Genomic DNA, 16,493 nt, shown 5'->3' with positions numbered 1-16,493 from the left:
CCTGCAAAAGGTAGTTGACTTCAGCAGTCCATTCAGAGACTGCAGCAAGACTTTTAAGTGCTCTAGGTTAAAGTATTCTATATAGTATACATTACAAAATGTTGTAAATAACTGAACCTTGTTCTTTAGAACTAAAGTCAAGTAAGAAGACTGTTTCTCCTTCTACTTAGGCTAGTTTGAATAGAAGGCAGTGCTGAAAGACCGAGAACTGCTACTCTGACTTTCAGGTGTTTACCACCAGCATAGAACCTGGAATTCAATTTTAGGTACAGGCTGTTAAGTTCCACTGTTGATAACTGCTGTAAATCTGCACTGCACAGCACAAATGATTTGAGGATGGGTGGCCCACTTATATAGAGAAGGGCAATGAAGAAGGGCAACGAAGCTGGTGAAGGGTCTAGAGCACAAGTCTCATGAGGAGCAGCTTAGGGAACTGGGATTGTTTAGCCTGGAGAAAAGGAGGCTCAGGGGAGACCTTATAGCTCTCTAAAACTACCTGAAAGGAGGTTGTAGCAAGGTGGGTGCCGGTCTCTTCTCCCAAGTAACAACTGATAGGATGAGAGGAAATGGCCTCAAGTTGTGCCAGAAGAGGTTTAGATTCAATATTAGGAAAAATTTCTTCACCAAAAGGGTTGTCAAGGATTGGAACAGGCTGCCCAGGGAAGTGGTTGAGTCGCCATCCCTGGAGGTGTTTAAAAGATGTGTAGATGTGGCACTTAGGAACATGGTTTAGTGGTGGACTTGGCAGTGCTAGGTTAACAGTTGGACTTGATGATCTTAAAGGTCTTTTCCAACCTAAATGATTCTATGGTTCTATCATCTTAAAGGCAGAGGGGACTACTTTTGACAGCCAGATTCAAGAGCATCCTTAATGTGTGAACAGTAAGCCCAGCATTTTGAATTTGCTGCCTACCTGCAAATTCTGCATCCAGGACTTCCAGAAGGCTTTTCTGGCTCCAAGAAGTTATGCCAGCTTCCTCGTGCTGGCTTAAGAATGTGGCAACCCCTTATATGTTGTCATCCTTTTTTTCAATTGGGTTTATTACTCTTTTTTTTAAAATATTTCTCTCTAGATTTCTAAGCAGTGAGCCAATTAATACAATTTTTGAGTTAGTTTATTCTGATATTATAACTTAAAACTTCCCAGAAGCAGTTTGCCAGATAAAAAATCTAGAAGAATGAATTTAACCATGATAATTGACTGTGCAATTGTCAAATAACAGAAAAGGTCTTCAGTCAATTCTTAGGCACCCCCAAATGCTTTAATGTCAGTATTGTTTTTATAATTATGGAAATATTTTAATATAAGGGAAAATCCTAAGTGAATATCTATATACAGTGTCTGAAACTTGAATTGCATATTGTTAAAGGTCTGTCTCTAGCACTGTTTTTGAAGATCATTAGATTAACAGCAAGGAAAGTATGACATAATTCTAAGAAATGTAAATAGATTTGAAATACCATAGGTGGTCTTTAGACTTTCAGGGATAATGAGTAAATTATATGGTTTTGTTATTGGTCAGATTATTAGGCTGGTTTTGTACTCAATTTTTATGCCCTTGACTTGTACATTTTTTAAAACATATTATGCACAAACTTGATTAGAGTAGCAGAAAGTTTATATTTTGTTACATCAATTAACTTCCACTTCTGTAATATGAATATATCCAATAAATAGGGAAGGCACAAACAAAACCAGTCACACATAGTAATTTCTGGAACAGGATTTCCTTTTTCTTTGCTTTTTCTTTTGTAAATTTTTCAGTCTATATATCAACTGGAGATTTATTTTTATTTTTATTTTTCAATATAGAGAATTTCATTCAACCCTTACAATCACAGGGTGACATAATTCAAGTGAAAAAGTGTTTCAGGAGATGGAAGACCATGACCAAGAAGAGTAGACCTGTGCCTTTATTTTCTCTAAGGTCACTCTCGTGGCATAAACAAAGACTGCTCATAGACAATTAAGGCTATGTCTGGGATAGAGGAGGCAAAATGAAGTAAACGTAAGCAGTTCCTCTCCATTCTCTTCTCTGCTTTCAAGCAGAAGTCCAGCAGATGGACAATTTGGTTCTTTACATCTGACATAAATGTACTGATCCATTGAAGAGAAATTGCTACATTAAATTGCGATTGCCTATCTCATTGCCTTCTGAACCCCATATGCTTTGTAGAGATGCTCTTTGAAATTTGAAATAATGTTTTTCTGAGGTAGCTCTGTTCATTAGAGGGAATGCTGAGGTTTTCATATTGTTTATGGACATGGCTTTAATTAACTTGCCAGGTATGTCCTTAACAAGATCCTCAGCTTGAAAACAGAAAAATATCTTGATATAAAAAAATATGTATCTGTGGTGTCTACAGTTCAGAAATAAATGAACGTAACAGAGCCAATAAGGATCCACTAATCATTTGGGTTTTGTCCAATTATATTGGTAAAATCTAGTCCTGGTTTTCTGTGTTATTTTTTTGCAGTTGCTGATAGAACAATGATTTTTTAAGTAAAATAAGAATTTGTAGGTATTTCTCTTTCAAACATGAACAAGAGGCCAAAGCTTTCTATTTGGCAATTGCCATTTAAAGAATTACATTTTTTCTATCACATTTTGCTTTGCTGATAGTGCTACCTTACTCTAGGCTTAAGAAAAATGAATGGATTAAAATTCTAACTTTTAGAGAAACGTGGTTTCCTCAGTGCACATTAAAATGCAAAAATTTATGAAAAACTAGTGATCTAGTTTCCTTATTTGTAGAAAATAGCTTTACTAGTTCTGTCTTCATTCTTGTTATTGGGATCAGTAGCTGCACAAAATATCTTCTGTAGCATTCTCTCTGCCATACCAGAATAGAGAACTGTTCTTGCCACAAGAACTAGTTGTCATATCAAGAAAGGCATTCATGACAGCTCATGAGTGAAAGTATGGCAAAACTTCAAGTTACATCAGGAAGGAAAGTGCGTTATTGCAATAACCTGATCAAGGTATACATGAACTTCGGTGAATGCCATCTTAGATAATTACAAGAAAATTAATTTTTAAAAATTAATTAAGAAATGTTACTATATTTGTACTTTAAATACAATTGACCTTTGTTTACCCACTGCTGAATCTCAAATTAGATCCATTATTAGTTCATACATTCAAAATAGAAGCAAAATTTTACTCTAATCCTATGGCTTCTCTGTGCGTGGTACTTACCTTGTGACTTCTGTCAAATAAAGTTATCCCTTCATAAGTTTTACACTTATTCTTTTGTTCTCTACTAATAAGTTCAGTTCAAGCACTAAGTTCATTTACAAAGAACTATTTAACATTCAGGAGAGTGGTAAAAACTGGGATTTTGAATGGCATCTCATTTCATATTACAGATTTTGGCTTAAACCTTATCTATTCAACTTATCAAAATTGTAATAATACTTTTTGTTGATTTTTATTTTGGTAAAATGCTTCCCAGCTCTGCATTTATCAGAGAGAGAATAAGTAAAATTCAAAGTGTCTATTAGAAAGCATAGGCACTAAGAAATTGAATGATGAAATCAGCTGTTTTCCAGATAACATTATATACATTTCTATATTCCAAAAATCAAGTAATTCAGAAATAATTTCTATCCTTCCCCATTTGGAACTTTAGAGTTCTTTGCTTTTTGTTTCAAGACAAGATAAGTCTTTATGTTTCAATTTTAAATGTCCATCTCTGAATTTTTCCCTTTCTTCTTCTTCCACAAAATAGGGAGACATTTCACCCTGCTTTATGGTAGAGATGTGCAATCCTTTATGAAACAAATTAGATCAAGTCAGAGAGCTATCAGTGTCGTTTTCCTTTTGATTGGTTATAGTTTAGACTCATGTATGTAATCTACATTTGCATTTTCCAAAGTCAGTCTTGTCATTATTTCTCTATAATTACATTCATTTAAGCAAAGGTTTTTTTCCATTTTCTTGTGCTGTACCATACCTTGGACTGTATGGCATCGAAACTGGCTTGATTAGATATAACTGTGAGATTTCCTTTCTAGACAACTGCTGTTTTCTTTTTAAATCCAGTAGCAAGCTGCTCACCAGCATACAATGTTTAGTATTTATTTGTTTGGGTATTACTACTTAAATCAGTTTGTTTGAGAAGCTAGACATTAGTTTGTATTGCGTTACACTAGTAATAACACTCAGTGCAATTGCTCTCTAGGTTCAGCTCCCAAAGCAATCTAACTCTTCAGAGTCAGCTTCAGTAATAGAATCTATGGAAAATTAGTCTAGAGTCTGAAATAGCAATAAATCAAAGTAGATCAAAGTTTCTGTTACATTGCTATTATGGCTTTTGGAGTAATCACTGATGTAAAATGCCATACATGTGATCTAATTTACATGTATCTCTAGTGGACAGTGTCTGTTTTAACACATGGAAATCAAATTAGGTATACATAGCAGTGTCAGTATCAGTAACGTATAACTCAATGTCAGTGGGTTCTCATCAGTGCTCCCTATGTTATCTTCCTGTTTTTCCAGTTTTTCAAATGCAGTTTTTTAACATGGAAACAAGTTTTTTGGTAAGCGTAATTACCATGTAGTTTTTCATTTAAGAGCTGGAGGGGAGAAAGAATGTCCTTATTCACAGTATTTTCCGTGTCCCTTCCTCTTCTGTGAATTTCCAAGATTCAGTGCTGCTAGAAGCCCAGCCTAATTAATATTCTCTTTCTCAGGCACATAACTGCTGTGGGGAGGCTGGTAGTTGCCATTGCGCTGGACTTTGCAATCTGGACTGCCAAATTCAAGACAGCACTAAAGGAATCTTATCCTTTTGAGCTTTTGAGGCTCAAAGCAAAATCCTAAATGCAAATCCTCTTCCCGCATTTGTATTTTGTGATAGCTTTCAAAAATAATTTCTAACTTGGGTTTGACAGTATAGTTCTCAGTGCAGCATTTGCTCGATTCCAGCGTCTCCTTTCCATAGCTTATGAACCCTCTGAAATCATCACGTTATTCATCCATGATGAATCTGATTTCACTTTAAGGATTCTCCTCAGAGGAATATAGTCTGTGTTTCTGTTTCAATTCAAAGGCAGAAACCTAGCTCTTCATACAGTAAGTTCACTGTACTAGTATTTACTGCTCAGATAGATTAATGCACTGAAGCTTTATTTTCCTTATAGTTGTTGCTCCCTAGTTTGAATCTTAATTTAAAAGAGCTTTATTCATTTTTATATTTAAAAGTGTACAAGTCTGAGGTTTTGGCTGAATACTGTATACATCAGTGACTATAATATACACCATATATACGATTACCATTACCTGTATTTACTAGTTTTTGCTCTTGTACTTGAAGCCCTTCAGATTTGATGCTTCTAGCTCAAATGAAAATGTTAAGCTTAACCAAAATCAACTACTTTGGAGTTAAGCCAGTGCAGAAATTCTGATTGAACCACATGGAGAAACGTATGTTTTGTTCCTGCTTATATTGTTAAAAAAGTAGTCCAACAATTCACTTTAGAATGATAATAACTATAACAATGTGCAACCAAAATTGCTGGCAAACACCAATGGAAAAAGCTGAAATTTAACTTTAAAGATGCTTTAAAAACATAAGAAATTGGGTGATGGCCTTTTGATGACTCTTTAGGCCTGAAGATTCACTGGTCAGTTGATTGGTGGCTTTTGAAGCTTGTCATTGTTTTGGTTTTGTTGTTACTGTTTTCATGTGTTCATATTCTTTTAACATAGAAATGCAACGAATGTTACCTGTTTAGTCAGCTTCCAGGAAGATAGATTGTAAGCATGAAAAACGGGTTGTAGGCTTTGTTAGCAAGTACAAGTTTGATTCAGAATCCTTTGAAGGTCAATAGAGAGTTGCGTTTTACTCCCACAGACCGTGGATCAAAGGGATGGAGGCCCGTAGGCCTCGGAACAGGTAGGAACAAAAGCAGCAGAAGCTGAGAGTTCCAAACAGGTCCCTTCCCCACCAACATTTATTCAGACATTGACACTAACTAGATATTAAGAAAACTGAATTGTGTTTCCCAGTTGTAGCAGATGGGGTGAATGGTGACTACAGCTATCCCGCTTTCAGTTCAGGAGATATAGCTGTCTGCTATAACAGAAAACATGATGCCGTAGCAGAAAACCCGGATTGGGTACCAAGGAAGACTATATTGCATTTTCTGTCTTCATAATAATGCAAACTTAATGTTTCATGCTGGAAAAACTTCTTACACCATTTTCAGGGGTACTCATTTTCTGTGTGTCCTTCTTGAGACACATATTGAGTGATGTTCACATATGCTGAGCACTCCAAACGCAGTTGAAATAAATGGCAGCTGAGGGGCTTTGCATTCCGTAATCCAGCTGTAGGCATGTCAAGTTAAATTTAATCTAGATGTCTCTGGATCTCAGTTTCCCATTTGTAAAATCAAGTCATCCCTCTGCTTCACAAAGATTTTGTAAAAATAAATTCCTTTATGTGTATTAGGACATTTTATATTGTAGAACCGAGCACAACAGAGAAATCTTTAAAGAACTAAATAATTCCCCATTCAGAAGAGAGTTTGGATAATGTTTAGTAAGTAAAACATGAAACTAGTTTTTGAACAGGAAGATTAAAATTAAATAGCCTTATCTTGTCTCATGCAGAAGCCCTGCTGAAAATAATTGTGATGAAATAATGCCTACATGTCAAAGGAAAAATGAGAGTTGCACACATAACATTGATCTGATATGTCCCAAATGTTGTGTTTCACTTAAACTTGCCAGTTTTGCTTGATTATATTTGAATGAAGAATTTATTTTAAAATTATGATTTTGAGGGTCACACCATTCAGGAAAAATAGTTTCCATTTTTTGCAATAATGTGGAAATTTCATTGTTTTAATGCTGCATTGAAATTGGCTGTTGCTGGGTCAAATGAAACTTTTTAAAATGTCAACCTTATTAGTGTATGTCAAGGGTTAGAGAGTGATTTATGGTATGCTTGAGGACAAGATTTTCTATACATCACTTAGGTATTTTTAGTCCATCTGATTGACAGCAGCTTAAAAAACTGGTTGAACTGGAATGGACAAGGAGTTTAAAAAGTCTTAATGCTGATCAGATAGGATATAACTCAGACATCTGGCACATACTTGTAAGGCTAAATGATTCATCAATCAAATTGCCAGGGTGTGAGATGGTATGAAAATAGGCAAATAAATCCCATTTCTGTGGCAAACAACAAGGACAACAGAAATCTCTTTCTCTTGTATCTCTTTGGAAAGAAAATGTATTCTCTCTGCCTTTATTTACACTATCTACTTCTCAAATTGGAGAATGTTTCCAGGGCATTTGGGGAATGTTTAAGATTTTCATTCAAACAAATAAAAGATCTTGTTCACAGCTAATAATACAAGTAGTAGAACTTTTGATTTTCCTAAGTGCAGTGTTCCTAGAGATTTCTTGTGTCTTACAAATCCCACTTGGATTCTGTTAGCACAGGTTAGAAATATCTGTTGGAGTTTGTGCACAAATTATTTGGCAATAATTTTTATGTCTTGATTTAATATGGGCTTTAGCTTACACAAGAAGTGTGTCCTCTCCATATTTGGGTATTATAATTAATACTGCTTCTCTGAACAAAACCAGTATGATCTTGAATAAGCCCTGAACAGCCCCTAAAATGTCACAGAAACTTGCTGTCTTTCCAGTGTTATTCATACAGCATATCTGTATGCTGTCCCATACTCTTAAGAACACAAAATCCAGCTCATTTTTTTTTCTCATACAAATGTAAATGTTTCATTAAAATTCCTCTGAAGAAATAAAACCCACTTCCTTTCTCTTTGCCTCTTTTTATTCTCAACTGTCAAGCCTATGCTGCCAGTTTGTAGAAGCAAGTTTGCTTTCCCATTAGCTTTCTGACCAGCAGTTTACTATTTTGTCTCCTTTTTTGCTGTACGTATCATAGTTCTTCCTGTTTTCTCATTCAGTGAGGTGTTCAGCTTGCAATTTTAGTTGGTGTGTAAGATTTTGTTTGAACCCTCTTCTAGTAATAAATGTTTTGATTTTGCATTTCCAGGACAAGGTCAGTTTCCGCTGAGAGACGAATAATCAGCATCTTATCCCAGAAAACTGCCCTTTGCCTTTTCATTTCATTTTGTTCCAAATATTGGATAATATCTTTTTTTAAATACTGTTCCTGTAAAAGGAACCAATTCAGCCCTCATGTTTCTGCAGTGTATTCATCAATCCACTTCCACCATCCTGTTTGAACAGTAGTTAGGATGAACCATAATCTGACCATAAAATTCCATATGTGTTCAGTCTACTGGGAAGCAATGATCAAAATTAAATATGTCTTTATGTAAAGTGTAGATGACTAGGAAAAACATCAGAAAAGAGAAGTCAGTAATATATGGATGAAAACATGAAAGTGTATTCAAGATTTGAAGATTACTTTTGTTCAGTGTCCAGTCTACCAAGCATAACACTTGATAAGTGGTAAAAATCTACTCCTAAAATGATTTTGGTTTCAAAGGATTTTTTGCTTATTTCTTCCCACTGACTCCAAATGAGTAATTCTATGTGTAGAACACTACATTATTCGTATTTAAATTTTGGTGAGGTAAATCCCACCAACAGTGCTGCTCCTTTTTAAAAATGTGTTAATGAGTAATGTTTGCTGCTATCAAATTCCTGGAGCTCACTTTCCCTTTCAGAGGTGTTCTCAGTATAAGAAGAAAAAATTATTCTGTAGTTTTGAACTGACTTTAGTCCTAATTCAGATGGCCATAAAGCGTACTCTTAAGACCTTGCATATTCAGCTCGGTGTAAAAGTGCTGTTTGAATAGGAATGCATTCCTGAAATAGGAAGATTGCATCTTGTAATAAGATTATTTAATCCTCAAATACTTTGTTGAACGTTTTCTGAAGTACCCAATTCCAGATACACTTTTCCTGTGAATTTTTTTTAACAACTTCATTTTTATATTCCATATTAATTCAATCAAAGCAATTCTCTCTGTTCTTCAGGTTAGATTTAAAACACTTTTTTTAATGAAACCAACCAATGTATTTCATTACATTTTTCATTTTGCTCCTAGTTTAACCTTATGTATATTGCTTAGAATAACAGGCCAAAATCAATTGTTACGGTATTATCACACCAGTTTGAGACATTGTTATTCATGGTTTAGTTTTATTTTATGTATTTATTTACAGATATTGATTAATATATATTGTACTCTTAGGGGGGAAAAGGTATTTTAGGCAAGAGACACTGTGCAAACCCCTACAGTTATAAATCAGATCATATGTGATTTGAAATCTATTTCAAGCAGGCAAGTATTTGAGAGACCGTTCAAATGGCATGTGCACAGAGTATATTGTACAGAACTCAGATTATGTAATTACTAATAAATCACATGTAGAAAAAAGCAGCAGCAGCATACTTTCCCACATCACAGAGAATAAATTGTCTTCATAAAACTGGTGAAGTTTCAAGGACAGCTTATATGAGTTACGCACTTTCTCACTGACAGTAAGTTGTAGTAGGTACAATACCTCATAACAGGCCTGCCTGGTGTTTATGAGACAGTTAGAGGAATAGAGTTCTGAAATTGTTAACAGCTGCTGTGCTTTGCATACCCTGCTTCCTTCATTACAGCTTGGCGAACTCATTCCCTTTGCTGTACCTTAGTCCTCTGTGTCTGTATGTATGTTTGGGTTTCTGCTGGTGGTTCCACATTCTGCATGCTTTTCTGAAAGTGGAGCAATGTGCTTTCCCATAAATGATAAAGATTATGGGTTAGCCTCCTACAGGCTCTGTGCTCCTGAGAAATGGGCTCTTTCTGTTGGTGATAACTCATGTTTTGATGTCATTGTTCTGAATTGTTCTTCATGTTGTAAAATTGAGTTGCAATGTACTCCCATAAGAGTTAGCTTTTCATATTGGGCTGGAAACTCTTCATCTCTGTGTAGCAATTTGTTTTATTATAACCAATGGCTTTTAATTGTACCTCCCATAATGAAGAGCTGACTTAATACTCTGTGCTAATCTTGTTATGACTTTAAAAAGGTAAGTAATTTCTCTAACCATTCCTAACAGTCATGGTAAAGCGTTAAAGGGGTTTTCAGTTTTCTTTTTTTCTTTATTTTTCACATGAATTTTTCACTTGTAGCATGAACTTTTCTTTGTGTCTTTTTCTATTTTTCTTGTAAAAAAACTTTTTGTGGACTGATTTTTATTTGCAGCAAAACATATCATGTAGATTTAAATAAATCCAATTTAGTACAGTTGATTTCATTTTTCAGACCAATCATGATTGATAGATAGAAATTGTCAGCAGGACTCTTTATTTTACCATTCCCTTAATTTATTTTTGAGTACTTTATTTCACATTCTATTTACTACTTCAGCCTATGGGAGAAAGCTTACTCTGCATTCCAGCATGATGAAATTATATCTTAAAGAACATAAAATCCAGTTTGCTTAAAAAACAGAGTAATGTGAATTGAATGCTTTGGGTTTGGTTACATTCTGCCTGAACTACGCAGGGAATGGTACTGGCTGGTAGCCCACTGTATCTTCTGCCAAGGTACATTGTGAGCCAAGAGGCTGTAGAATGGACAAACAATAAATCTATGTTTTCCCTGTGAAAGGAGAGACAGCCATAGGTTGTTATTTCTGTAACTACCTGTGAATGAGAAGAATTATAGTAAATAATACTACTAATCACTCGCCCCAGTCAGCCATGGTACTATATGCAACGTAATATGGATTCTTTACTTAGCAGTAGCTGTGAAAAGAATACAGATTTTTCGTAAATGTCACGAATAACAAAGTAGTAAAAAATACAAATAATGAATATGATAAAAGGCACTTAAAGCACATGACCCCATTTATACAAAGCTCCATTGCTGCTAAAACTGTATGTGTTAGAAAACTGGTGGGTTTTATTCAAAATCATATTTTACTGCAGTTTTGTTTAAAAATAACATTTAGGATATCAATGTGCAATTCATATTAAACAAACAGACGTATTATGTAATAATTAATTTTGATGTCAGTTATGTTAAAACATGGTTTGTATTCTGCAGCTGTGAGCATAGGCTGGGAAACGATCAAGTCTAGCTGATCAAGCCTTTTATTTTATTATCATGGATTCCTCTTCCACAGCTGCTTTTAAAATTTGTGGGAAGCAAATTATTTCTCATACTGCATATGTTGCCCATCAGGTGAGTGATAACATGGAAACTGTAGGCTGGGTGTAAGAAATCAGAAAGTAAATTTAAAGTCCTCTGTGTGCACAGAATTAAAAAAATGACCTGTAAGGGGCTGCGTGTGAAGCCAACTGTCTTTTGTTACCATTGTCATTTGGACACTGTAAGAGCAAAACTTTGTCAGCACGTTTTTTATATTAGAAGATTTGATCTGCAAATCTCAGCTGCTCTGTTCATTATAAATCTCTTGTTTTTGTCCATACACTAGCTCCACTATAGGTTGGAAGGGCTTAAAGATGAACTGAGGAGGAATAGAGGCTACAACTCGAGAGTAACTATTACTGCTCAAAGGAGCTGTTTTCCATTCGCAAACATTGCTTTGCGCTATGGGTTTGGGCTCCTTCTGTTCCTCCACTTTGTTGAAGACTCTCTCTTGACTTCCATTTTACTTCTTTAGCACTGTCTTTGTCTGCTAACATTTTTCCTCCTTCTCTAGTAGCTTTTATCTGTGTCCTTTGGATCACATATTTCACTTAGTTTGTTTTAGTAGATTGTTTCAAATGTTTGTGTTTTGTATTTTTGGTTTTTTGCCTTTTTCTTTAGGACTATGTTATTTCACTGAGTTTCATTCCACAGTTTGCTGAATTGCTTGGTTATTTTGCAGCAGGCCCATTCCTCGTTTTCTCTTTTCGTATGGTTTTCAGTGAGAAATAAGAGAGCCTCTTCCATTTTAAACAGTAGTCTTACACACATAGGCCCATGTCTCCTTTTGCACACACCATCTTCTGCCTTGCCACGTCCATCCTGCTTCTCTGTCTCTCTCTCTCAATCTGTGCCTCTCTCTCTTCTGTGCTTTCTTTCCTACCATTATACCATCTTTTTGGTCCAGAATTGTCCTTTGGTAAATTATAGGTAAATATTTACTTCTTCCAAAGAGAGTTCATGTCATGCCTTTGAAATCTGGTAAAACAACTCTGGGCCAAATTTGGGCATCATTAATATTTTGTTTGCAGTTTTCTTGTGTAGTATTTTTGGTGGGAAGGAGGGAGGTTTTGGGGTTTTTCTGTTTGTTTTTTTTAAACAACAGTTTTTTTCAGGGAAGGACACCATAACCCACTCTAAGTTGCAACATTACTTTTCATAAGTTATTCCATTACAATAAGTAGACTGTGTTGCGCTGTAGAATCCAATTTTTTTATGTGAATATACATTTGGGGCAAGCTGCTGTGGAGCAGAAGAAAGAGGTTTAGAAGTTGGGGCACAGTTGCTTTCAGCCTTAAATGGTTTTTCCTTTCTGAAGACAGCTTTGGGGCTTGAGTGTGTACCATTCTTCATCAATTGTTAGAGCATACATATTCACTTTCTAGGCAATTTTTCTGTAACTGCAAATTGAAACTGTAGTCCGAAAGATAATCTGGATTCACTCCTTCGCTTTTTCAGCAGAGAGAAATGTTCTGCAGGGAAATTGCACCCTCAGCGTCACCTGTGCTATTCCACTTCTTTCACCACGTGTACATGGTTTTACTTCATTAGTCCTCTCGCTGAAATTTAGCAATACATTTGTCAATAAAGTAAAAAAGAGAAGGATTTTGTTCATACTCTCTCAGAGGTTTGTCTTCCTGTGAAGTTTACTTTAGCTGGGGTTCACACAAAAAGCTTTTTATTCAAGTGTTACCAGTTCAGTCAGCTGACCTGCCAGAAGATAGACTGCTGTTCAAATTAGTTCATCTAAAAACTTGCAACTTCAGTGTTATTATACAATGTGCTATATTTCCAAACCCGAGAAGAATTAACAAGAGCTGATGCTTCAGTACAGATAAAGTTTAAACTGTGTTGTGTTTACAGGACTGATACTCTTCAAAAAACAATTCTTTTTTAAATCTGCATGGTAAACAGATGGAACTCTAAATATCCAGTGTTACTAGAATATTAGACCAATGTGAATCCTCCAGTTTCCCTGGAGTCAGACTAATGTATCTGGAATAGCACAGTGGCAGCTAAGCATCTAGGAAGAGTATTTATTGAGAAACCAGTTGTCATTCTCACACAGTTACTTTTTAAAGTAGAATTGCACTGTAAAATTCATACTGAACATAGCATTTCTTTTACCAAACAGAAAAAACTGAGTAAATTTATCTGGCTCCAGCCAGGAGCTGTTTATACAATTGTGAGTTGCTTATACAGTTGCGAAGAAGTCTTATTAAATGTCTTCAGAATCAACACAATCTAAATTGAGTATTTTAAACTCTTTCTATAATACCTGAAAATATCAATAATAGAATTTTAAAGCAGGTCATGATAATATAGTTATGTTAGTATTTTGTCTAATCATAAAACAGGACCTAGATTCAGAGTTACTGTAATTACAATTGTATAAGAAAATGTGGATTTTCTGTTTAAAACTGGAGCTTAACATGTAATTTTAACCACTGTGTTCTTTGATTTTACTCTATTACTGTCCTTAGGCCATCTTGCTTCTTATGGCAGGGGGGGGAATCAAATTGCTTGATTCTGACCATCAGCTACTACCCTTCTGCTTAAATATACTTATCTCATGTAGAGTATGTGAGAATGTTGCTGAAAATATGTATAGCCTCTGTCTTAGATCCCAGGAGCTTGCCCATTATATCTCTGTATTTTGCATTCTTGTTAACTTCTGTAGCTCATAGACTCTGTGCTCTCTCTGCAGGTCCAGTCTAGGTGCAGCAGCAAGGAGAACATCCTCAGAGCAAGTAAGTACTGAAACTTCATAGCTCTGTTGAGAAACTAAGACTGCTCAGAAGACAGCAAATGATAGTCAGATCAGAAGAGAAGGCTATGATTGGGATGTAAGTGGGATTGCAGAAGAAATTTAATAACTTAAGACAATGAAATTCAGTCCAAAGAGAAAATAAAAGTGTAAATAGCTCATAGTGTTCATGTATTAATGGATAGTTGCCTTTTAATTTTTTCTTCCAAGTTGTTCTTCTAATGACATGGAGGTCTGTGTTGGTTTTGGTGATGTATTGTTGTAAATGATCATGTGTGTGCAAGTTTTATGGGCAAAAAGAATCAACACTCAAAGACAATGAAGATGGAAATTGTCAAGTTGAATATATATATGATTTTTATTTTCATACCTGAACATGAAATTGAATATTGGGTTACATAAAACCAAACCAAAAAATGCAAAGGTTAGGAATTCAGATTTGATCCAAATGACCTGTTCTTTAACTTGCACAGTTCCTTTCCTTTGTTTTATGGGAATCTTTCCTAGTCTAAAATTTGATCCACCATATATGTGTGTATATATATATATAACAACAGGAATAGGAAGTTGTTTTGGTGATAAGAGAGAAGGCTGTCAGGAATTTTCTACCTTATGCAACCAATTGACTTAGCTGCTTCGAAGCTAGAGGATTATTTTGTCATACAAAATGCTGCTTAATGTAAGTAGTTATTTTTAGAGCCATCTGACATTTTACATTAGTGAAAGATAACTTGGGAAGGTCTGAGGAGCTGTTTAATGTCATTTACTTGTAATTAAAAAGTACCACTTAGTAATTTTAGAATTTTAAAAATCATTATTTGTTTGTCTCCGGGTCTATTTAAATGTATGATACCTCTAAAAGAAGAGTTAGCATTTGTTTGTTGGAAGAAATAAGGAGAGAGAAGGGTTAGTAGTTACACATGCATCTTTCTTCCTTTCTTCATTAAGGTTATTCATGCTAGTGTTAAACCTGAAGGGGCTCTATTTTTGAGTATGTATTTTCTGGCTTCTCTTGCAGAAATAATGGGTGTTACTTTTGGTGTTGGAACAAAGTTGTCAGAGATTAGGGGATTTTATCCATTTTCAAAAAAACTGTTGAAGAATGCATTTCTCAGTAGATTTTAACAGAACCTTTAACTTAAGCAAATGACGTGTATTAGACACAGAGTTCCGAATCTGAAGGTAGTACTCTGGGCACCATTCAAAGCATTCAAAGCCTCTGAATTCGTTCATGTTTTAAGGGTTAAGGAGGTGAAATGTTAGTTTCTGAAGCAGCTAACAGTGAGTTTTAGGTAGCAGTAAAACATTAACATTAAAGCACCTAATGGCTGTAGCATAAAGGTTGTTTGCTGCCACACAGTTCCCCCAGTTTTCACTGCCGTGACATATTTTTTCCTAGCATCTTCCTTAATTTTTTCCAACTTTTCCTTTTAAGAAATAGTTTCTTAGTTTATACAGTCAGGAAAAAGTTTTTAACATATATTGTGTGGAATCTGCTGGACCTGCAGGAATTATGGTGCTGCTAAGCAGGGTTTCTTTCTCTATGCAGAGAAAGGTATGGGAAGTTTAACTGTGTCACACAAATGCTTTCCTTTCCTTTTCCTCATTTTTATGAGGTTGCTAACAAAATACAGGCATAATAATGGAAAATGTAAGCTTGCTAGGGACATCCCTGTTAAATCCAGGAATGCAGTTTTTCCACTAGTTACACTTTCATCTTACAGTAGTTTAATTTGGATCATTTCTCCCTAGTTTACTTATGAGAAAGTCATGTTTAAGAGCGTGAAAAGTCTTAATATAGTTAAAATATATCTCATCAGCTGTTTCTCTCTTCCTCAGTATGCCAACTGCTATGTTAAGGAAAGGAATTAAGTCAGTTAGAAATTATTTGTGCTTGACAAATTCGCAGTGCCTGCTTTTATCATCATGTTATCTTCTAAATACATACAAAGAGATTGTTCAAATAATTTCTTCCAGAATCTTTCTTGGGACTGGAATTAAGTGGGCAGTTTTATTTGTCTCTACTTCTTCCTCTTAAAGATAGTTACTGTGTTAACGGCAAAAAATAAATTAATGAACCATCTCCCACATAGAGACACAAGCCTGTGTCAGTGCTGAAAGAAGTTTTGTATATACAGATTGATTAAGCAACCTTCTCTTCTGAAGGAAAAACTTAGATTGCATGATTGTTTTACTATTTTTGTAGTTATTTTTTATTAGAAGACTACACTTAAAGCAATAATCTATTTTTTTCCAGAATGTGAAGGCATGTGCAGCAGCGAATGAGATATTTAGGTAGCTACTACAAAGCAAAATCATGTCATTAAAAATTAGTTTCTATTATTGTTAATGCTATCTTGTTATAATTCATGTTGCTTTAGGAATATCATTACATATTACATATAGAACATCATCCACTTTGGCTCTCATAAATACCTTCTTGTTCTAGGCAAATCCATTCAAGATATTTCTACAAATGTCATTTTCTTAATCTTTTGGTTTGTATCTGTTACTCTTATTTATGTATTCCTGCAATAGTTCCCTCTCTTCGGTTGCTTATC

The 16,493-nt window shown here is 35.0% G+C and overlaps 1 protein-coding gene across 8 annotated transcripts in view; it reads left to right on the top strand.

Moving 5' to 3' along the window:
* GPHN (gephyrin) overlaps positions 1-16,493 on the top strand; it is a 310,850-nt gene that overhangs the window by 241,760 nt on the left and 52,597 nt on the right. For 6 of the 8 annotated variants that reach the window (XM_050897249.1, XM_050897248.1, XM_050897247.1 and 3 more), the window contains one exon: positions 13,873-13,915. In XM_050897249.1, the coding sequence (XP_050753206.1) occupies positions 13,873-13,915 (43 nt within the window). Of the gene's footprint in view, positions 1-11,451; positions 11,515-13,872; positions 13,916-16,493 lie in introns of all 8 variants that reach the window. The other 2 variants (XM_050897245.1, XM_050897246.1) reach the window with 1 other exon arrangement.

The sequence above is a fragment of the Gymnogyps californianus genome, chromosome 5 (genome assembly GCF_018139145.2).
Source record: "Gymnogyps californianus isolate 813 chromosome 5, ASM1813914v2, whole genome shotgun sequence".
Taxonomy (NCBI): Eukaryota; Metazoa; Chordata; class Aves; order Accipitriformes; family Cathartidae; genus Gymnogyps; species Gymnogyps californianus.
This window is presented reverse-complemented; position numbering and strand designations above follow the sequence as displayed.